Consider the following 24,677-nt stretch of genomic DNA (forward strand, 5'->3'; position numbering starts at 1 on the left):
ACAATAGTCTTAATGTAGCAAAATATTATTTTTAAATGAAAATATGATCCTCTCAAAATAGTCACTAGCGGTTATGACATGAAATCTTGACAAAATGATTCTTACAGCTATAAGACAAAAGTTTAATATCCACAGAGAATGAAGACTACTTCTCATTACAGTGACATGTACCTGATAACATTCCTCTTGAATATTAGCGTTCTATATGCAGTAAAAACCAGAGTGGAACAAAAATGCCATGAATCTAAAGAATGGTTATAAAAATTTCAATAAAGAATAAGCAACAAAACACGTATATAAACACAACAATAATAATCAAACAAAAAGAGGCCATCAACTTGAGGAGGGGCCATGGGAGGGGCTGAAGGAAGGAAAAGTTAGGGGCAAGAACATAACTATATATCAGTAACATATATTAAAATATACACAGATGTACTTTCAATAAACACCAAAATACTTAAAAAAAACTCTACCTTAAACAGAAATAGTCCAAAGTACTCAGAAAATACGAATGAGTTTCTGCCTTAGCTACTTTGCAGAATAAAAGAGAACACAAAGAGATATACACATGAACAATGCGCATTATTAGCATAATTACCCACATTTTGGTTTCATCTTTTCATACCGATCACTGAAATAATAAATGCAACAACTACTTGAGTCAGACTCAAGAAAAGGTTTTACTCTCTATGAAATCAGAACTGTACAGCCTCTGGTAGCTACGGTAACCATGGTAACTATGTGTTTTCTGATACTCTCCAGTTGTACAACTTTCCCAGAAATTCTAGGATTTAAGAGGACATAGTTTTTCTGATCTCACAACCTTCATTTTAACATGGTTAGAGAAAAACAAATGATTCAATTCAAAGATAAAAACCCTATTTTTCCTCAGCAAAAGAATATGGTTATGGTTAAACAGCACATATACTTCCATGATCTACAGAGTCCTTCAAACATCCTCAGAGGTTGGCCCTTTGGATGGGTCTGAGATGGTACATGGGAGAGACAGGAAGGAGGGGCCTTGCTAGTAAATCACAAGGCTAAATGCTAAGAATTCAGACATGAAACATGGTCCTTTCTCTTGAAGAATTTATAACTAAGCAATAATTTATAGACAATGGAAAGCCAGAGATAAGGGGAGAATATTTTAGCCAAGTACTGAAAGATTATGACACACACACACACACACACAGAGAGAGAGAGAGAGAGAGAGAGAGAGAGAGAGAGAGAGAGAGAGAGAGAGAGACAGAGACAGAGACAGAGACAGAGACAGAGAGAGACAAACAGACAGACAGAGATGGAGACGGAGAGGGAGAGAGGGAGAGGGAGAGAGACAGAGAGTGCAATTTTAAAATGCTGGGAAAAGCATTTTTACATAGAATATAAAGGCATGGTCATTATGACCCAAGGCTCAAATTCAGGTCTCTGAGGTATAAAGTAGTTTAGAACCATACATAACAAAAAGTGAGGTTTCATACAGTTCTGGAAGAGAGGGCAGAGTCCCAAGCAGGAAGTTCAAAGGGTTTCAGAAAAACAGGCAGAACTACCACTCCAATAAGAGGAAACGGAGTCTGTGGAAGGCTAGGAACCAAAAGAAAAAAAAAATGAGGTAGACTGAAGAAACATTTGGGAGATTTATGAAACTTAAATTTAGCAGCTGAGTAGAAAGAAAGAGAATTAAAAATAAGCCATGGATTCACAGCATGGGACTACAGTAACATCAAACACTGCAAGTGTAAATAAAAAAGAGACACTCTGGATGAGGCCAGGAGGCTGGGGTGAGGCGGAGGGGTGGGGAAGACATCAGAAATGCTGAATGTCCTGTGCCTGTGAAAACCCACTGGCTGTGTGTATTAGGTATCGAGATCACACATGGGAGGCCAGGACCAAAGATACAAACTGAATCATCAGGATGCAGGAGTGGTTAAGACTTAAAAAAATACAACATGCAATGGGGCAGAGACACATATATATATATAAGATGGAGAATACGGAGATTAGAGAGACAGAAAAAGAAGTGTAGATGTTTATAAAGGAGTTATCAGAAGACATGACTGCCAGCATCCGTGGGTACCTGTGTGCTTCTCCTCCGCCCTCCTTAGAACATGCGGAGGAACTGTCTATGCCACCTCTGCAATAGACAACATCAGTAAACATTCTGTCTGGAGGCATATGGGAAGAGGTACCACAAGCACGTGCTCGCGCACGCATGCACACACACATGCACACACACACACACACACACACACACACACAACCAAAAAGCCAGTTTTTACTCAGAGCTGTGTAAAAGGGCTTTTTTTTTTTTTAAGAATTATATATTGGATTCATTCAGCTCTGAGAAGAAAAATCAATTTAAACCTAAAAAAAAAAAAAAAAAAAAAAAAAAAAAAAAAACAAAACTAGATAAATCCTGAACAGGCAGGTCTTAGATATATTCTCAAAGTTTTTTTTGGGGGGGGCAGTATTAACATAACTTTTTATTTTTATTTTTTTAATTTTATTTAAGGTTGTAATTAAGTATTTGTGGGTACATATACATACACATATGTATATATGTAACAATAATATAGGAAAAGAGGCTATTAATTTGAGGGTATAGGAGAAAAATTAGGAGGGGCTGTAGGGAGGAAAGGGGGATGTGATACAGTTCTATTTAAATAAAATATATTCTTTTTTTTTTTTGAACTTCACACAGTCTGTGAGTTGTTTCTGAGATGTTCAGAGCTTTCTGGGGTTAGTATCCCATTATCAGTGACTGCATATTATGTCTATTCTTTTGTGACTGGGTTATCTCACTCAGGATGATATTCTCTAGATGCATCCATTTTCTTAAGAATTTTGTTAAGTCATTGTTTCTGATAGCTGAGTAGTACTCCATTGTGTAAATGTACCACAATTTTTGTATCCTTTCAACTACTGAAGGACATCTGGGTTCTTTGCAGCTTCTGGCTATTATAAATAGAGCTGCTATGAACAATGTGGTGCATGTGTCTTTGTTGTATGTTGGAGTGTCTCTGGGGTAAATGCCCAGAAGTGGAATAACTGGGTCTTCAGGTAGTACTATGTCCATTTTTCTGATTTCCAGAGTGGTCGTATCAGTTTACAACCCCACCAATAGTGGAGAAGTATTCCTCTTTCTCCACATCCTCGCCAGCATCTGTTATCATCTGAGTTTTGGATCTTGGCCAATCTGACTGGTGTGATGTGGAATCTCAGGGTTGTTTTGATTTGCATTTCCCTGATGGCTAAGGATGTTGAGCACTTCCTTAGATGTTTCTCAGCCATTCTATATTCCTGGATTGAGAACCTTTTGTTTAAGTGTGTACCCCATTTTTAATAGGGTTGTTTAATTCTCTAGTGTCTAGCTTTTTGAGTTCCTTGTATACCTGGATATTAGGCCTCTATCTGATGTGGTGTTGGTAAAGATCTTTTCACACTCTGTTGGCTGTCGTTTTGTTTTCTTGACAGTGTCTTTAGCCTTACAAAAACTTTGCAATCTCATTAAGTCCCATTTGTCAATATTTGACCTTAGAGCTCAAGCCATTGGTGTTCTGTTCAGGAAATTTTCTCCTGTGCCTATGAGTTCTAAGGTTTTCCCTATTTTCTCATCTAATAGTTTCAGTGTACCTGGTTTAATATGGAGATCTTTGATTCACTTACACTTGAGCTTTGTACAAGGAGATAAGAAAGAGTCTATTTTCATTCTTCTGCATGCTGAGTGCCAGTTGGACCAACACCATTTGTTGAATAGGCTGTCCTTTTTCCATTGAATGTTTACAGCTCCTTTGTCAAAAATCAGGTGACCATATACGTGAGGGCTCATTTCTGGATCTTCTATTCTATTCCATTGATTCACTTACTTATTTCTATACCAGTACCATGCAGTTTTCAGCACAATTGCCTTGTAATAATATAGCTTGAGGTCAGGGATAGTGATTCCCGCAGATGTTTTCTTGTTGAGTATGGATTTCGCTATTCTAGGACTTTTGTTATTCCAGATGAAATTACACATTGCTCTTTTTAACTCAACAAAGAACTGGGTTGGAATTTTGATGGGCATTGCATTGAATCTGTAGATTGCTTTTGGTAAGATGGCCATTTTTAAAATGTTGATCCTTCCAATCCATGAGCATGGGAAACCTTTCAATTTTCTGAGATCTTCCTCAATTTCCTTCTTTAGAGGTTTGAAGTTCTTGTCATACAGGTCCTTCACTTGCTTAGTTAGAGTCACACCAAGGTATTTCATAGTTTTTGTGACTATTGTGAAGGGTATATTTTCCCTAATTTCTTTCTCCACATGTTTGTCCTTTCAGTATAGGAAGGCTACTGATTTGTTTGAGTTAATTTTATATCCAGCCACTTTGCTGAACTTGTTTATCAGCCATAGGAGTTCTCTGGTGGAATTTTTGGGGTCACTCAAGTACACTATCATGTCATCTGCAAAGAGTGATGTTTTTATCTCTTCCTTTCCAATTTGTAACCCTTTGATTTCCTTTTGCTGTCTAATTGCTCCGGCAGGACTTCCAGTACTATGTTGAATAGGTAGGGGGAGAGTGGGCAGCCTTGTCGAGTCCCTGATTTTAGTGGGATTGCTTCAAGTTTCCCGCCATTAAGTTTGATGTTGGCTGTTGGTTTGCTGTATATTGCTTTTATTATGTTTAGGTATGGGCCTTGGATTCCTGTTCTTTCCAAGACTTTTAACATGAAGTGGTGTCAGATTGTGTCAAATGCTTTCTTAGCATCTAGTGAGATAACCATGTGGTTTTTTCCTTTGAGTTTGTTTATATGGTGGATTACGTTGATGGATTTCCTTATATTAAATTATCCCTGCATCCCAAGGATGAAGCCTACTTGATCATGGTGAATGATCATTTTGATGTGTTCTTGGATTCGGTTTGCAAGGATTTTGGTGAGTATTTTTACATCAATGTTCATAAGTGAGATTGGTATAAAGTTCTCTATCCTTGTAGGGTCTTTGTGTGGTTTAGGAACGAGGGTTATTGTAGCCTCAAAATATGAGTTACGTAGTGTTCCATTGGATTCTTTTTTGTGGAATAGTTTGGAGAGTATTGGTATTATGTCGTCAATAAATGTCTGATAAAACTCTGCACTGAACCCATCTGGACCTGGGCTTTTTTTTTTTTTTTTTTGGTTGGGAGGCTTTTGGTGACTGCTTCTATTTCTTTAGGTGTTATGGGATTATTTAGATGGTTTACCTGGTCCTGGTTTAACTTTGGTATCTTGTATTTGTCTAGGAATTCATCCATTTCCTCCAGATTTTTCAGCTTTGTTGAGTATAGGCTTTTGTAGTAGGATCTGATGATTTCTTGAATTTCCTCAGTTTCAGTCATTATTTCTCCACTTTCCTTTCTGATTTTGTTATTTGGATACTCTCTCTTTGCCCTCTAGTTAGTCTGGCTAGGGGTTTATCAATCTGGTTAATTTTCTCAAAGAACCAGCTCTTGGTTTTGTTGATTCTTTCAATGGTTCTTTTTGTTTCTATTTGGTCTATTTCTGCCCTACGTTTGATTATTTCTTGCTCTCTACTCTTCTTGGTTGTATCTGCTTCCTTTTGTTCTAGAGCTTTCAACTGTGCTGTCAGGTTGCTAGTGTATGCTCTCTCCAGTTTCTTAATGTAAGCACTCAGAGCTATGAGTTTTCCTCTCAGTACTGCTTTCATTGCTTCCCATAGGTTTGGGTATGTCATGTTTTCACTTTCATTGAATTCTAGAAAATCCTTAATTTCTTTCTTTATTTCTTCTTTGACCCTGCTCTTGTTTAATAGAGCATTGTTTAGTTTCCATGTGTATATGGGCTTTTTGTTGTCTTTGTTGTTATTAAAGAGCAGCCTTAGACCATGGTGATCTGAAAGGATGCATGGGAGTATTTCGATCTTCTTATATTGATTGAGGCTCGTTCTGTGTCCAATTATATGGCCAATTTTCGAGAAGGTGCAGTGAGGTGCTGAGAAGAAGGTGTATTCTTTTGTTTTAGGATGCTATGTTCTATAGATACCTATTAATTCCAGTTGATTCATAGTCTCTGCTAGTTTTGCAGTGTCCTTGTTCAGTTTCTGTTTCCATGATCTGTCCATTGGTGAGAGTGGGGGTATTAACGTCTCCCACTATTATTGTGTGGGGAGAAATGTATTTTTTGAGCTTTAGTAGGGTTTCTTTTATGAATATGGGTGCTCTTGTATTTGGAGCATATATGTTAAGGATTGAGAGTTCCTCCTGACAGATTTCCCCTGTAATAAATAAAAACTGTCCTTCCTTATCTTTTTTGATAACTTTTGGTTGAAAATCTACTTTATTCGATATTAGAATGGCTACTCCAGCTTGCTTCTTGGGGCCATTTGCTTGGAAGATTTTTTTTCCCAACCTTTTATTCTGAGATAGTGTCTGTCTTTGTATCTGAGATAAGTTTCCTGTATGCAGCAAAATGCTGGGTTTTGTTTATGTATCCAGTCTGATAGCCTATATCTTTTTATTGGGGAGTTGAGTCCATTTATGTTAATAGATATCAAGGAATAGTGGTTGCTGTTTCCTGCTATTGTTGCTTTGGTAGGTTGAATTGTGCCTGTGTGTCTTTTGTCTTTTGGTTTTCTTGCTTAGAAGTTTTCTTGTTTTTACTATGAGGTGGTTCCCCTCATTGTATTGGGTTTTCCACGTATAATTCGTTGTAGTTCTGGGTTTGTGGTCATATATTTTGTGAATTTAGTTTTATGTTTAGTTTATCTATGGTAATTGATAGTTTTGCTGGGTATAGCAGCTTGGGCTGGCACTTGTGCTCTCTTAGGGTCTGCATGATGTCTGTTCAGGCTCTTCTAGCTTTCATAGTCTCTGTTGAGAAATTGGGTGTGATTCTGATGTGTCTGCCTTTATATGTTACCTGACCTTTTTCCCTTACTGCTTTTAGTATTCTTCCTTTGCTTTGGGCACTTGGTGTTTTTACTATTATGTGTCGGGAGGTATTTCTTTTCTGGTCCAACCTATTTGGAGATCTTTAGGCTTCTTTTATGCTCATGGCCATCTCATTTTTAAGGATAGGGAAGTTTTCTTCCAGGATTTTGTTGAAGATATTTACTATGCCTCTTAGTGGATATTCTTCGCCCTCTTCTATTCCTATTATCCTTAGGTTTGGTCTTCTCATTGTGTCCTGGATCTCCTGGACATTTTGGGTTAGGAGCTTTTTGTTTATTGCATCTTCTCTGACTGTTTTGTCTATGTTTTCAATGCTGTCTTTGGCCCCTGAGATTCTTTCTTCCATCTCTTGTAGTCTGTTGAAAATGCTTGCATCTGTGACTCCTGATTTCTTTTTTAGGATTTCTACCTCTAGGGTTATCTCTTTTAGTGTTTTCTTTATTGTGTCAATTTCTGTTTTAAATTCCTTCTTCCATTCCTTCATCTCTTTGGTTATGTTTTCCTCTAGTTCTTTGAGTGTTTTTCTTGTTTTTTCTTTAAAAGCTTCTAATTCTTTATGCTTTTCCTCCCGTTCTTGTTTAAGGATCTCTATCATCATGTTGAGGTAGGACTTCGTGTCTGAGTCTTCTTTTTCTGGAGTGTTTGGCATTTCACTGTTTGTTGTGATGTTAGAGCTGGGTTCTAGTGTTGCCAGGTTGTCTTGGTTTCCCTGGGGTATGTTCTTTCACTTTCCTCTTGCCATCTTGTTGTCAGTGATTGGTTCTTGCCTTTACCTTGTACCTGGCCTGTGTCCCTGGATCTCTGCTTTTCCTGGTGGCGGATGTTCCGAGTGCCTGTTGTGCCCCCGGAAGCCGTCAGCTGGGAACAGAGGGCCCGATGCAGTCGGGTTCCTGGATCCCTGAATCAAGCTAGGCGGGCAGGCACACACTTTCCCCGTGCTCGGCCGAGATCTCTTTGCCCCCTGGCTAGTCAAAATCCGTTCTCCCCTGGTTCTCGCCAGTCCTGTGTGTCTGGGTCTCCGCTCTTCCTGGTGGCAGATGTTCTGAGCGCTGTTCCCTAAGCGCGTTTCACAGCATCCAGTGGCAGAACAGAGAACCATTCAAGCCTGTTCAGCTACTAAGAGGCCAAAGTTTTTATCTATTATTAAAATAGAAATAGCAACACATTTTCTCATAAAAACAAGTTTGAAGGGCAGAAGACAGCCAGACTGACTGGCCCTCACCCCTTTGGGTGCATCAGCCAGGCTAGTGGGCCAGTACCACTTCAGGGAGGGAAGGAACACAGGGTGAGGGAGATGGAAGTGATGGATGAAAGGGAGAGCAGCAGAGCTGTGCACACGCTGTGGAGAGAGGCAGCAGTGATGGGCAACAGAGCGCTGAGGCCGATGGTACATGTCGTTGCCCAGTGGGGTCAACAGGATTGTGTACAGCAGCCTGGAGTTTAAGCAGATGCAGACTCAGCTCCTGAACAAGCTGCCCAGCTGCGGGATGTCCTTGCTCTGGGCAGAGGCTGAGGTGAGGAGCAGTCTACTTTCTACAGTTAGACCTTCTTGAAGTTACCACCATGACCCATGATTCTGCCGAAGGCACGTGTGAGTCAGTGGCCCTGATGTAGCTGGGGTCCAGGCTGATATCTGAGGACCATGTTGTAACCTGATGATGTTCGTGGTCTGTGCCACGGCATGAGGCCATGTTGATGTCCCTGGGCCATGTGGCCCCCGGGGACCATACTGATGTGAGTGGCCTGAGCCACCACCTGACACCACAGTGGTGACCATGCTGTTGAAGGCCATGTCTGGGTCTGAAGTCCCACTACAAGATGGTGTCTGAGTTGATATCTGTGGCTCATGTCACTTCTGAAGACCAAGCCGAGATTCCTGGCCTGCACTGCTGCCGGAAGCCATGTTTATGTTAAGGGCTATGCTGCTGCTGGGGGCCATTGGGACCTGTGTGGTCTGCTCTGCCACCTGAATCCATGACAATGATGATGTCTAGGTCTGTGCTGCCACTGAGGGCCATGTCTGTGTCCATAGTCTTAATGCAGCCAGGTCTACGTTGATGTTCGTGGCCTGTGCTACCAGCCAAGGCCATGTGAATGTTCTTGTATGTGCTGCAGCCTAAAATCATGTTGATGTCCATGGGCGATGCTGCCACCGGGGGGGGGGGGCACATAGATGTGGGTGGCTTGCATTGCCACCCGGTGCTATGGTGATGTCTGGGACAGTGATGTCACCAAGGGCCATGTCTGGGTCCATGGTCTTACTGCAGTTGGGTCTGTATTGATGTTTTTTGGCCCATGTTGCCACCAAATGCCAGGCAGATGTCCGTGGTCTATGCTGTGTCCAGAAGCCATCTTGATGCCTGTGATCCCTGCTGCATCAGAAAGTCTTATCTGGGTCTGTGGCCCTATGTCAACTGAGATCCTGGTTAGTGGTCTGTGCTGACACCAGAAAGCATGGGGAAGCCCATGTTCCATGGTCCAGAAAGAGTAAATAAACTACTTTTGCAGTGATATTGATGACTGCAGATGCAGTTGAGAAAAAGGGACATAGAAGACTTCTGTGACAACCCCTCTCTTCTTCCACTCCTCACCAAATAGCAACAGCTTAGACAGGAAGCTATCGTAGAGAACTCTTAAGAACTGTGACAGGATACTGGAGCAGTGCCCTCCGCAGGAGATGACTCCCAGTGTAGATCCACGAGGGAAAGGACTCAGCTTTACTTAGGAAGTAGGAAAGTTTACCATGCTCCAGTGAGTATATGGGTAACATGATCTTTTTTTAAAAAGTCATAAGAGCAAGGGGCAGGGGAAATCTGGGAAGTCCTTAATAGGGGTGTATGGTGTTAAATCCCCAAACAAAGAATAAATAAAATATTATGTTGGAAAAAAGAGTTTAAGATCTTAAGCTAACTTCCTTAAATATAGCCGATATTTTTATAACTTGTGTTATACAACCACCTGCTGAGAGGGTTAGAACAAAGAATTCACTGAGTATATGTCTAGGGTCTTACTAGGACATGGACCCTTACCTGCCCCTCCATCTCCACCCTGTATACAGCACACGCCTACAGGCTCTTGGAACAAGGATGGAGGCCAGGGAATCACTGCAGAGGGGGGCGGAGCTGTAGGTTTTAAATCACCTAAGTTAATTAAAATAGTCAAAGCACTGGGTGTAAGGAATGAGGTAGGGTCCCATTCTAATCTCTCTCATCTGTACCAGAAAACAAACAAACATACACACAAACAGAGTTAGGGACCGAAGAATAGAGGGTGAAGCTGAATGAATAACATGAAGGTAACTGAAAAATTCTTCCCCAGTCCTGTTTATGGATGTGCCAAAGTTATAAAAGAGATTGTGAGAAAGTTGCTTTGACACAGAGTGACAATGGACAGCCTGGGAGATAGGTCTGAGGGGACTGAGGGTGTGAAAGAGAAGCCCTTTCACTCAACTGTGTATTCTTTAAATATTTCTTGCCCAACTCTGCAACCCTGGCTCCTACAAACCTGGCGCACAAGTGCCAGTCAATAAATGCATTGAATGAATAAATTCAACCGTAGCAGAGGCCATGATTCATCACACAGAGCCTCCTTCATCCTCCTTCTTACCTGAAGAGCTTATGTTCACAGATGCTGAGAGAAGTGCTGGCAGACAGCCCTTTGAGGACAGCCCTGTTTGGAAACAACTTCAACTGAAGACAGCCATCTTGGCCCAAGATCATACTCCTTCTGGAGCAGCTGGGTCTAATGACCTAGGATCTAAAGCTCCAGTTTTCCTCACTACAACTTGAGACAACTCTGAGGAAGCTCGTCAGCTTCAGAGCTGAAAGTCTATCAAGGTCTAGCTCCTCCATGGAGATGGGGCTTCTTCCCCTGACATGGCACGTGGCCCAAGAAGTCCCTCCAGTAAGCACCCTGAACTCTTATTTCCATCTCAATGTTCTTTCAGGGAACCCTTCTAGAGGCTACAGTGCACAAGAGACCTATATTTAAACCATACAAGAAACTATACTTGACTTCATCTTAAAGTCAATAGATATTCAAAGACCTTACAAAACAAAAGGCCAAACTCTTCTAACTGCAATATTTATTTCAATTACTTTATCATTAGATCTAGAAATGTGTTCAATTACTGGTAAGTTTCCCCAAATTCCATTCTGTCTAGAATAAAAGAAATAAAATATTTAAAAAGCATTAGTGTATTGAATATGAACACGGTATAAAGCAGCTAGTTTTCCTGTAGTGTTGGTTGATCAATATCTATCTTAATAAGGAGTTGTTTTATACTGAAATCTAATTATGTATTATTTATAATACTAATATGTTTTTTTCTAGCAAAGGTGATATAGGCCAGATCAGACCAGAATAAAAGTAAATAAATGCAGGTTTAATTAGCACAATTCCCCAGTGAATTCAACAGTCCCAAGAACAGGGCTGAGGAAAGGCAGGGAGGTGAGGTGTGATGATGTGTCAGCCAGGGGCTAGGACTGTGTCTGAGCATCGCAGAAACTAGGCACCGGGGAGGGCATTTGGGTAGCCTGGTCATGTCAGAAAGGCAGGATGCACTGGCTGCTAGAAGTGTGGAACTGAGCTTCTGGCACCACTCCTTTAGAGTCATTTCAGTGTGGGCTGGGTTGGAAGAAGGAGAGCAGATGGGTTTTCCCAGCTTGTGCCTGACCAGGGGTGAGCAACGGGCTCCAACCAACCAGACACTTTAATTGTGATGACCATGGAAGTGTAATGCTTATTAAAAGTCATTTAAAATATAAAATTACAAATGATTACTACTCACAATTGCATCACTACTAATGTAGAGCTCTGCTCTGTTTTAGGTTCGAGTGATGGTATCAATGTGGGAACTACTGAGGCTTAGTCACTAAGTTGAGCTGTTAAGGTTATTCAATTACCCACGTATGTTTTGTTTTGTTTTTTAACAGAAGACTATTTGCTGATTTGTTACTTGCTAGTATGACTAGCAGTAACCACATTCTAATACGACTTAATAATTTGTGCTCACTTTTAAAATGTGGGAGTGCTGCCAAAGTGTGTGGACAGGGATGTCCAGCCTTTCTAAAGAGGAATGAGTGAGTTATGCATGGAAAAACGTTCAGCTCCACACTTCCTGGAAGAAGGCCCAGCACACACTTAGCAGATGTGCACATACTGTCCTCTGTCCAAGGGGTAAGTGGGTCTTAATACTACCCCTATGTATTTCAGAGCATGCACTTGGATTGGAGTCATCTGCTCCGTGGAAATATAAAACTTCAGAACAACACCGACCACCAGGAGGCCTTTGGCCAGATTATCTCATTATGTGTTCTAGCTTTCTCTTTCCACAAGGCAAGCATTAGCTAAGTAATGTTGCTCTCTGAGGATATGTGCTTTGGGAATCACAAGAGAACACTCAAAGACAACTGAAATAGCACATTGCTAAGAGGACCTGTGCCAGGAGAAATGCATTTTGATGTGTGTACCCAAAATTAGTATCATGGAGTCTATAATTTGATCTACCCAAATACTTAATTCATTTAACTTCTTAATTCATGCCATGGAAAATAACCACTAAGAATTTCATCTTTATTAATACTTCTTTCATTTCATCTCTTGGATATTGTTTGTTCTTTTAAAAGTATGTTTAAATATCAACTACTGGGGCTGGAGAAGTGAAACACATGTATGGGCACACACACACTAAAATAATAAAGATCTTTTTTTAAAAAATCAGAACTACTATTAGCTTTATATATAATAGCATAATTTCCAAATTCTTTTCAAAATTAAACTAAATTCGCTTGTAGGTCATTTTACTTTCACAGATTTTCTTTTTTTAAAAAAGATGGCTACTCTATAATTATTTAGAAGGCCAGTTCTCTGATCTTTCTTGAACTGTACGGTCATCTCTTGAATTTTATGCCATGTGGAAAATCTGAGATACACTGAGCTCTTGTCAGCTTACCATGAACATTTCCTAATGCTATGTCCCCAGCAGCAGAAGACAGAAATGAAGATTCTGTGTAAAGATACTTGGCTTGAAGCAAACCATCCTCCGTGGATATGTTGACAGAACTTCCCTGAAGTTTATCTATGGTCACAGTCTAGTAAAAGAGAGACTGTAATCAGTTCATTATAAAGCAAACCGTAAACAACCCAAACAGTTCATCTAGAACAGCGGCTCTCAACTGTGAGTCACAACCCCATAGGGATGGCATCCTGCATATCAGACATTTACATTATGATTCATAACAGTAGCAAAATTACCACTATGAAGTAGCAACAAAATAATATTATGGTTGGGGGGTCACCACAACATAAGGCACAACATAAAGGGTCATAGCCATAGAAAGTTGAGACCCCACTGCTCTAGAGTGAAGACCAACTACAGGAGAAGTACACAGTCACCGTGGCAACTGCAAGTTTGTGAGCAGCACACATTCTCTGTCGATGGGCAGCAGAGCTGATATGCAAGTCCTCTGTTGATTTATGCCTTCTTTACTTTCTCCGAGCAATGTCTGTCATGTATTCTATGTATACTTTGTCTTATTAGTTTATTCCCATCAGATATTTGGAAAGTGCACTTACATAGCATCTCTTAAAAGTTTATGTTATCTTGACTTTTATATTTGACCTTAATCTAGCAACCACGCTAAACTCACTAGTTCGAATAACTTATTTGTATTAGGAAAAAATTCCACATGCATACTTATCCCCAAATGACCACTCAAGTCCTTTGCTTATATTATCCACTCTTATATTGATTATGTTTTCTGCACTTTTTTCATTCTTTCTCCTCATCTGGTCTGGCCGTCTAATCCAACAGTGAACAGTAGCAACTGGATGGAGGACAGCAATGCTGTTACAGATGATGCTGTTATCTCTTACCTGACTAAAGAGTCAGGCACATTGTTATTTCTATACAAACTCTCCAGTGCACTTTGCTTCTGCTGTGACGCACAATTTCCCTCACATGTTAATGCAGTAACTGTGAACTTCTGAAACATTTCCACTTTATGCCAATGCAGCGGCAGCGTTCCAGTAAACAACCGAGAGGACTTTTATGTTTATCCTTAAATTTCCCTGACAAAATTCAGTGTGTGTTTGTGTTGTAAATACTGTTCACTATGTACAACGATGACAGTAAGCATCCCCCCCCCAACATGCACCCTGTGATAGACAAATGTGTGCTCGTATGAATGGGTTGCACTGTGCTCTCAGTTACTGGGATGGCTTGCCGCAGTTCTGCTCAGGAACAAACAGCAGTACACCAGGGCATTAACAACAGCACTGCAGTCCTGAACACACTGACAGCAGCGTCGCCCTACTCCCACACTTGCTCAGTATTCAGTTTCACACTTTCCAAGAATTTCCATAAAGTAGGCAACAAATGCCATGCTCTGGCCTTTCAATAGAGGATGGGGCTGTGCTAGGGAACACCAAAAGATGAACAGTAAGGTATTTGAAACACACTGAATTAGCTAAGGTGGGCTTAGTGCTTAGATTCTGCTTACCACCACATTAAATGAAGCCTGATTTTCAGGCACTCTTTATGAGTGTGTGGAAAATGCCAAGGATCTGTACTGTTCATTAAAAACTAAACGAACCCTAGGAAGCCAGAAGACACCTGGCTACCAAAGCAAGCGAAAGCAAGTAAATCCCAGCACATACCCCACAATAGAGTTGTCAACCACTCCACACAATTCCCAAGAATAAAAATGAGTACACTAGGGGCACATATCCTGAACTGTATCAGATACTAAACTGAAACAATTAGTCTGGGGTTAGCACAGTTGACAGCAACATACTAATAAAATATTATTTATAGTCATAATATTAGTGGATAAAATGTCATGTGTAGACACCCCAGATTCAACTGTATACTCTGATTTTTAACAGAAGTTATTTAGTGAGAGAACAAAAGGGAGTTCAGGAAACAAATACCTTCATGGGAGGTACTGCTAGAATTAATTTTTACACAAGGAAGGCTTTTCCCCTACACTTAGTTAATTTATATATATGCCTATCTATCTATCTATCTATCTATCTATCTATCTATCTATCTATCTATCTATGATATGTTATATATTATATATAAGTTCTTACGTGTAGCACAAACCAAGTCTTCAGGAAGTGCTGTGACTCTGTAGTCCGACAGACTGACAAGAGCAGCTGTGTTATCAGTTCAGCCTACAGTCACATGAAATGGATGTCTATATTCCCTGTTACGTTACAAATGTTGATTCTGAAATTATCATGTAAAATGGCCACACAACCAACAAAACTATCGGAGCTGTGTTTGAATCCTCAGCACTCATGCAAAAACCTAGTGCCACAAGTTTATAACTCCTGCACTGGGAAGGGGGAGACAGGCAGGTCCCCTGGAGCTCACAGGCTGGCCAACCCCAACCAAAATCCACAGAAGCACTGTCTCAAAAAACAAGGTAGCTGGGTGGGGGTGGGGTGGTTCAGCACACAGAGAGGCAGTGGGATCCCTGAGCTGGAGGCCAGCCTGTTCTACAGAGCGAGTTCCAGGACAGCCAGGGTTACACAGAGAAACTCTGTCTTAAAAAGCAAAAAAAAAAAAATAATAAATAAAAAAATAAAAACCCAACAACGACAACGACAACAAAAAAACCAATGTTGACATCTACCTTTGGTCTACATGCACATATATGCACTACCCCCCACTGAGAACATGTAACATTAATATGACATACAATATCATGTCGAATAACTTTTGCAATTAAAGCAAGGGTTGAATTTGAAGGAGCTTCCAAGTTGTTTGATTTGCCTGTTGTACTTCTAAGGAGATGGTGATCTGTCTGGCAAAACTAAAGGTCATCTCCAAGGGCAGAGACATAAGGCTACAGGATCGTGAAACATTTTCCTAGTTTAATTTAAAAGGTTTATTACATATCTAAATATTTGGTTTAAACAGCTTCCCACAGATTCTGAGAACACTGTGATGGGAGACTCACACATAGAAACAATGCTACAACCCGCCTTGCTTACCTGTCCAGCAAAGAGGACCCACACAGTAAAGGAGACAAGCGACTCCCACAGGCTTTCCTCTGATCTCCATCTACACATGCATCTTAGCACACACACACAAATGAATATTAAAATGGAATGTAATTTTAATAATGTACCAACAATACTCTGTAAGATATGCTCATAACCTTCACCATCTGCTATAGATTTTTTTTCTTATGCATAGTCCCCAGATTTTAATTTTACTATTAACAGCATGATATAAAGTAGGTAAAATTAAAAATATAAACCATCTTCTGTAACAACCAATCTCTGTGGCTGTGTGTGTGTGTGTGTGTGTGTGTGTGTGTGTGTTGGGGGCGGGGTAGAACTCTGGAGAACAGCAGCTTTATCCCCCAGTGCCACCTAGTGGCAATGCTGAAGAAGCCAACTTCCAGGTGCTCTTTAATTTCTATATAAATTCCCTGAGTATACAGTGTATTTTGAGTATATCAACTGCTTACCCAACCTCCAATGCTGCCGTTCCTCCTCTCTCAACATCACGTTCTCTTTTCAAGCCCATGAATTAAATCAGTGCTGCCTGTAAGTGACTGCCATTTCGGAATTTACCCTTAGGACAGCCGTAGGCAGCAGGTTTGGGAGAATACTGTGCTCAGGTAAACCCAGCACCTAAGAAAAATCCAATTCCCATTCTCACAGTATTACTTAATGAAGTGTTTTAGTTCAAAACCATGACAATAAAAGCCTCTTTACATAAGTCAGAATTAACTGTCAAGGGTTTAGTGAATCTAACGAACTAAATAACGATCAAAAGTATTAAATCACACTAAAATTCAGGTCCAAATTCAGCTTATTAAAGAACTAAATGCACTAAGAAGGAAACATTACACCATAAATTTTGTGGCCGCTGGCATTTGTGGGGAAGCTAAGTTGAATTTACTGAATGCACTTCAATCTTACACTTTTATCTGATGCGTGAATATCTATATTTCCATAAATTGTTCCAAGACAGATCACATCACCTCCTTTTGTTTGAACATGTAACTTTTGACTCTGAAAAACAAGAAAACCACAGAGGGTAGAGAGTTAGCTTGCATGAAACCTTTTCTTCTATGCATGTCTACAAACTCATCCAGGAATTTAAGCAAAGTATTGAAAAGACAGAAAGAAACTGTTCTCAAAAGGATCTGTCTTACAGTGCCATCAACTTTGTCATAGTCACAGATGGGAATCTAAAATCCAGGTTATCAGTGAAGTTTTAGAAAGATCTATTTGCAAAGAAACTCTGCCATCAGGTCTGAAGCTGACCTTAAGTGATTTTCTGGAGTTTCTGTGAAACTTAGGACGTTGTGAGCAAACATTCATATATATGTTTATTTGTTTAGAGAGAAATATTTGTGAGGTTTTCCAAATAGGCCTATGGCTTAAAGACACTCACATTGTAATCTGAAGCTCATCTGGTTCCCACACAACATAAAAAATAATTAAAGTAAAAATAAGCCAGAAATTATTGGGGGAAATTATTGTGCTACACTTAAAAAATGCAGATGTGTGGGATCTCTTGCTTTATTCCTTAAGGATGCTGAATAAACAAGCATCACCACATGTCTTCCTTAGCTGACAAAGATTGCAAGGAAGAGGCGAGCTTGGAGAGAACAAACAAAAGGTCAAATCCCAGCTAGGCCACTTTAGCTTTGCGTCCCTCATCGAGTTTGTAGGCTTTTTGGTGCCTCCTAGTTTCCATTCTTGACAAAAGATGCTCCAAGGATAAACAAGGCTTAGCTGAGAGTCTCAGAACCTACTAACTATTCATTAACAGTCATCATTGTTATTAAAGTGCTATTTTACACATACATAACCCTATGTATGATGTTGAATAAGTGAAAGACATATTATCGGGTAATCACTAATTTGATATTGTACCACATTTTTAAAAACCTAGGCCAGCTATCTTACCAAAGTGTCTGCATTTGGGGAGTGTAAATTAGTTAAGGCCACATTGCAAGAATAATTATCTTAGTACAAGGTTAGTGTCTTGGTGTCTTTCTCTGCTGCTAAGATGAAACATGACCAAAACCAACGCTGGGGAAGAAAGGGTTTACTTGGATTAAAGATCACAGTCCATCCCTGAGGGAGTCTGAGGCAAGAACCTACACTGCAGAAATGAAATTCCCCAGCCTGCTTTCTTATATAGCCTAGGACCCCCTGCCTAGCGGGTGGCATAACCCACAGTAAGCTGGACCCTCCAATCATTTATGAAGAAAATGCCCCATGGACGAGCCTACAGGCTGTCTGACAGTCGGATCCTCAGTGAAGCCTCCCTCTTCACAGGGCCTCTTATCTATGGTTAGTTGTAATAAACCAGAGGACAGGTATCAGCGTTAGTTCTAAGTCTTTTGAGCTATTATATTTGTAAAGATTGTGAGTTCATATCTTTATTTTCTCTTAACAAGTCTTCCATAGAACAGATACAAAATTTTAAAAAAAGAATTAAACTCTATCTTGAAATTACTGAAATTAATTCACCAAAACTGAAGCATCATTGAGTGAATAAACATTTTAAGGAAGAAACAAAATTACAGCATTCTTATTCGGTTAGTCATTCAAGAGGAAGATTTTATTGTATTTTTTATAAGAACCCAAACCAAACTATATGCTAAAAATGCTGTCTGGGATATTCTTACTCTTTCATGTTTGTACAATTAGTTCTTTTAAGCTGCCTCATCCAGAGACAGGTAGCAAAAGCAGGGTGTTGCAGTAAATATTGAAAAATAAAAAGGTCTTATCTCTTTATCAGCCCCACAGTCTCACTCCATGGGCCTATTTCTAATTCAGAGCCACACACGCCTCTGCTGCTCGGTCCGAGCCTCCCCACCGTCTAACTTCGTCTTCGAGACTTTCTTCCCTAGTGGTTCTACACCACTTGTTTACTGCCTCTGTCTCGGGGTGATTCTATACCCCAAATTCCAACACAATCACAACTCTATGGCCCCATAGCTTTTCATACAGGTTTATATATTAAACTCTCAATCCACAAACCCTCTACACAATAAGATTACATCAAATAGACAAAGATACAAACTGCCCTTCTATATGAGATATTAGACCTATAAAATCCTTAAATTTTTAATAGCTATTTAACGCCAATTAAGCCCACCTGGATCTAATTCATCCCTCTGGACCTCCATCTTAAAACCTCTCCCTGTCCTCCATGTCCTCTCACCTCTGACCCTCTCCTTCCATTACCTTTACCCCACCTAGTCACTGGCTCTCCTTTGTTTTACTGATTAAAATGGGAAGGTTCAGATGAAGTCACCTCAAGAGTACATAACTAGGCAGCCCTTGTTGGGGAAGTGGAATTAACATTAAAATGCAAACAGCTTTAGGACAATTTACAGCAGGGATGCAGATAAAGATGTACAAATGAAGCAACCAGATGTAAAGGTTGTGTGTCAATCATTCTCAAGAATTGTTTAAAGTTAAAGTTCTGGAACTACAGCACAAAGGTAACCAAGTTCAACAGAGCCTGTCAGGACACTGGCTTCAACCCTGCTGTTGCGGAACAATCAGAGAGAAGAGCAACCTTCCCTAGAGACTTTATCTTGAAACACTTATGCTAAGACCGATCTCAATGTAAGAAATTAGAATGTAAAAATGTTAATTATAAAACAAGAAGAACCATTTGCTGTTCTGTAAAACTGCCTGCCTAATCTTCTGGTAAAGAGCTTCTGGTATATTAAATGTTTCTGTAAAATTACCACATATTTTAGTACAGGTATAGGACATAAAGACTCTCTTTGTTATTTAATAAATAGAAAGTGAGAATGTTGCAAAATGTACTTGCATCAAGGAAGCTTCAGTTCTATGTTATTGTTAAATAGTTTATGTATTTACATTTCAAATGTTATCCACTTTCCTGGTTCCCCTCTTCTATTCCCCCTCTCCCTGCTTTTTTATAAGGATGCTCCCCCTCCCACCCACATACTCCAACCTCACCACCTTGGCATTCCCTTACAGTGGGGAAATGAGCCTTCATAGGACCAAAGGCTTCTCCTCTTATTAATGCCAGACAATGCTATCCTCTGCAACATATGCGGCCAAAGCCATAGGTCCCTCCATGTATACTCTTTGGATGGTAGTTTAGTCCCTGGGAGCTCTGGGAGGTCTAGTTGGTTGATATCGTTGTTCTTCCTGGAAGGTTGCAAATCCCTTCGGTCCTTTCTCTAACTCCTGCATTGGGGTCAGTCTTATGGTTTCCTGCAAGCATCTTAATCTGTATGAATATGACTCTGGCAGAGCCTCTCAGGAGACATACATATCAGGCTCCTGTCAGCACTTCTTGGCATCAGAAATAATGACTGGGTTTGGTGGATACATATTGGATGGATCCCCAGATGGGACAGACTCTGGATGGCCTTTCCTTCAGTCTCTGCTCCACTCTTTGCCCCTGTATTCCCTCCCATAAGTATTTTGTTCCCCTTTCTTAGAAGAACTGAAGCATCCACATTTTGGTCTTCCATGTTCTTGAGTTTCATATAGTCTGTGAATTATATACTGGGTGTTCTGAGCCTTTAGGTTAATATCCATTATCAGTGATTGCATATCATGTGTGTTCTTTTGTGTCTGGGTTACCACACTCGGAATGATATTTTCTAGATCCATCCATTTGCCTAAGAATTGCATAAAATCATTGTTTTTAATAGCCGAGTAGTACTTCATTGTGTAAATGTACCACATTTCTGTATCCATTCTCTGTTAAAGAACATCTGGATTCATTCCAGCTTCTAGCTATTATAAATAAGGCTGCTATGAACATAGTGGAGCATGTGTCCTTGTTATATGTTGGAGCATCTTTTGGGTATATGCTCAGGAGTAGTATAGCTGGGTTCTCAGGTAGCACTATGTCCAATTTTGTGAGAAACTGTAAGACTGATTTCCAGAGTGGCTGAACCAGCTTGCAATACCACCAACAATGGAGGGGTGTTCTGCTTTCTCCACATCCTTGCCAGCATCTGTTGTTACCTGAGTTTTTGAACTTAGCCATTCTGACTGGTGTGAGGTGGAATCTCAGGGTTGTTTTGATTTGCATTTCTCTGATGACTAAGGGTGTTGAGTATTTCTTTAGGTGCTTCTCAGCCATTTAATATTCTTCAGTGAGAATTCTCTAGCTCTGTACCCCAATCTGAAATTGGGCTATTTGAATTTCTGGAGTCTAACTTCTTGAGTTCTCTGTATATATTAGATATTAGCCCTATGTCGGATGTAGGATTGGTAAAGATCTTTTCCCAATCTGTTGTTTTGCTTTTTGTCCTTTTGGCAGTGTTACTTGCCTTACAAAAGTTTTTCAATTTTATGAGTTCCCATTTGTCAATTCTTGATTAGAATATAATAAGCCATTGGTGTTCTGTTCAGGAAATTTTCTCCTGTCCCTATGTGTTTAAGGCTCTACCCCAATTTCTCTTCTATTAGTTTCAGCAGTTTCAGTGTATCTAATTTTATGTGGAGGTCCTTGAACCACTTGGACTTAACGTTTTTACAGGGCGATAAGAATGGGTCGATTTGCATTTTTCTACATGCTGACTGCCAGTTGAACCAGCACCATCTGTTGAAAATTCTTTTTTTCCCACTGCATGGTTTTAGCTTCTTTGTCAAAGATCGGGGACCATAGGTGTATGGGTTCATTTCTGGGTCTTCAATTCTATTTCACTAATCTGCTTTCCAGTCTCTGTACCAATACCATGCATGTTTTTAATCACTATTGCTTTATAATACAACTTGAGGTCAGGGATGGTGACTCTGTTTTATTGTTGAGAATAGTTTTTGCTATCCTGGTTTATTGTTATTCCAAATGAGTTAGCAAATTGCTCTTTCTAACTCTATGAAAAACTGATTTGTGCATTTGATGAGGATTGCATTGAATCTGTAGATTGCTTTTGGCAAGATGGCCATTTTTCCTAATTAATCCTATTGATCCATGAGTGTGGGAGATCTTTCCATCTTCTGAGATCTTCCATATCTTTCTTCAGAAACTTGAAATTCTTGTCATACAGATCTTTCACTTGCTTGGTTAGTCACACCAAAGCATTTTATATTATTTTTGACTATTGTGAAGGGTGCCATTTCCCTAATTTCATTCTCAGCTTGATTATCCTTTGAGTAGAGGAAGACTACTGACTTGTTTGAGTTAACTTTATATCCAGCCACTTTGCTGAACTTGTTTATCAGCTGTACGAGTTCTCTGGTGGAATTTTGAGGGTCACTTAAGTATGCTATCATATCATCTGCAAATAGTGATATTTTGACTTCTTCCTTTCCAATTTTTATCCATTTGCCCTCTTTTTGATGTCTAGTTACTCTGGCTAGGACTTCAAGTACTATATTGAATAGGTAGGGAGAGAGTGGGCATCCTTGTCTAGTCCCTGATTTTAGTGGGACTGTTTTAAGTTTCTCTCCATTAAGTTTGATGTTGGCTACTGGTTTGCTGTATATTGCTTTCACTATGTTAAGGTATAGGCCTGTACTTCCTGATCTTTCCAAGACTTTTAACATGAAGGAGTATGGAATTTTGTCAAATGCTTTCTCAGCAGCTAATGAGATGATCATGTGGTGTTTTTCTTTGAGTTTGCTTAAACAGTGGATTACTTTGATGGATTTTTGTATATTGAGCCATCCGTGCATCCGTGGGATGAAGCCTACTTGATCCTGATGGATGATGTGTTCTTGGATTCTGTTTGTTAAATTTTTATTGAATATTTTTGCATTGATATTCATGAGGGAAAATGGTCTGAAGTTCTCTTTCTTTGTAGGGTCTTTGTGTGGTTTAGGTATAAGGGTAATTGTGGCTTCAAAGAATGAATTGGACAGTGTTTCTTCTGTTTCTATTTTGTGGAATACTTTGGAGAATTTTGGTATTAGGTCTGATACCTATAGCATTCTGCACCAAGCTTATTTGTTCCTGGGCTTTTCTTGGTTGGGAGACTTTTAATGTCTGCTTCTATTTCTTAGTGGTTATGGGACTTATTAGGTGGTTTTTTTATCTAATCCTAATTTAACTTTGGTACCTGGTAGAAAACAGTCCATTTCCTCTAGGTTTTTCAGTTTTGTTGAATAAAGTCTTTTGTAGTAGGATCTGATATTTTAATTTCCTCAGTTTCTGTTGTTATATCTCCCTTTTGATTCCTGATTTTGTTAATTTGAATACTGTCTCTGTGCCCTCTGATCAGTCTGGCTAAGGGTTTATCTGTCTTGTTGGTTTTCTCAAAGAATCACCTCCTAGTTTTGTTGATTCTTTGTATAGTTCTTTATATTTCTACTTGGTTGATTTCAGCACTGAGTTTGATTATTTCCTGCCATCTACCCCTCTTGGGTATTATTGCTTCTTTTTGTTCTAGAGCGTTCAGCTGTGCTATTAAGCTGTTAGTGTATGCTCCCTCCAGTTTCTTTTTAGAGGCATTCAGAACTATGAGTTTTCCTCTTAGCATTGCTTTCATTGTGTCCCATAAGTTTGGGCATGTTCTGCCTTCATTTTTATTAAATTCTAAAAAGCCTTTAATTTCTTTCTTTATTTCTTCCTTGATCAAGTTACCACGAGTATAACATTGTTCAATTTCTATGTGTATTTGGGCTTTCTGTTGTTTTTGTTGTTATTGAAAACCAACCTTAATCTGTGGTGATCTGATAGGGTGCATGGGATTATTTCAATCTTCTTGTATCTGTTGAGGCTGGTTTTGTGACCAATTATATGGTTAGTTTTGGAGAAGGTACCATGAGGTGCTGAGAAGAAGGTATATTCTTTTGTTTTAGAATGCAATGTTCTATAAATATCTGTTAAATCCATTTGATTAATAACTTCTGTTAGTTTCAATGTGTTTTTGTTTAGTTTGTTTCCTTGATTTGTCCATTGATAAGAATGGGGTGTTGAAGTTTCCCACAACTATTGTGTGAAATACAATGTGTGCTTTGAGCTTTAGTAAAGTTTCTTTTATGAATGTGGATACCCTTACATTTGGAGCATAGATGTTCAAAATTGACAGTTCATTTTGGTAGTTTTAGTAATTTTTTCTTTGATGAGTATGAAATATCCTTTCTTATCTTTTTTTTTTTTTGGTAACTTTTGGTTGAAAGTGAATTTTATTCAATATTAGAATGGCTATTCCAGCTTGTTTCTTGGAACCATTTGCTTGGAAAAAAATTTTCTAGCCTTTCACTCTATGGTAGTATCTGTCTTTGTCTCTGAGGTGCAATTCATGTATGCAGCAAAATGTTGGGTCCTGTTTACATATCCAGTCTAATAGTCTATTTCTTTTTATTGGGGAATTGAGTCCATTGATGTTAAGGGATATTAAAGTATAGTGATTGTTTCTTCCTGTCATTTTTGTTGTTAGAGTTGGAATTATGTTTCTGTGGATATCTTCTTTTGAGCTTGTTGAAAGAGGTTATTTTGCTCTTTCTAGGGTGTAGTTTTCCTCTTTGTGTTGGAGTTTTCCATCCATTATCCTTTGTAGGGCTGGGTTTGTGGAAGATATTGTGTAAATTTGGTTTTGTCAAGGAATATCTTGGTTTCTCCATCTGTGTTAATTGAGAGTTTTCTGGATATAGTAGTTTTAGCTGACATTTGTATTCACTTAGGTTCGTATGACATGTGCCCAGGATCTTTTATCTTTCATATTGTCTGTTGAGAAGTCTGGTGTAATTCTGATAGGTCTGCCTTTATATGTTACCTGACCTTTTCCCCTTACTGCTTGTAATATTCTTTGTTTTGTGCATTTT

General features: G+C 39.5%; 1 protein-coding gene across 1 annotated transcript in view; it reads right to left on the reverse strand.

The window, feature by feature from the left end:
• Window positions 1–24,677, reverse strand: part of FAM185A (family with sequence similarity 185 member A) — a 52,379-nt gene that overhangs the window by 24,212 nt on the left and 3,490 nt on the right. The window contains exons 3-4 of the mRNA XM_080936501.1: window positions 16,869–16,961; window positions 12,880–13,018 (exon numbers count right to left, since the gene is read on the reverse strand). Coding sequence (XP_080792627.1) covers window positions 12,880–13,018; window positions 16,869–16,961 — 232 coding nt within the window. The remainder of the gene's footprint in view (window positions 1–12,879; window positions 13,019–16,868; window positions 16,962–24,677) is intronic.

This window comes from Micromys minutus, assembly GCF_963924665.1.
Source record: "Micromys minutus genome assembly, chromosome: 23".
Taxonomy (NCBI): Eukaryota; Metazoa; Chordata; class Mammalia; order Rodentia; family Muridae; genus Micromys; species Micromys minutus.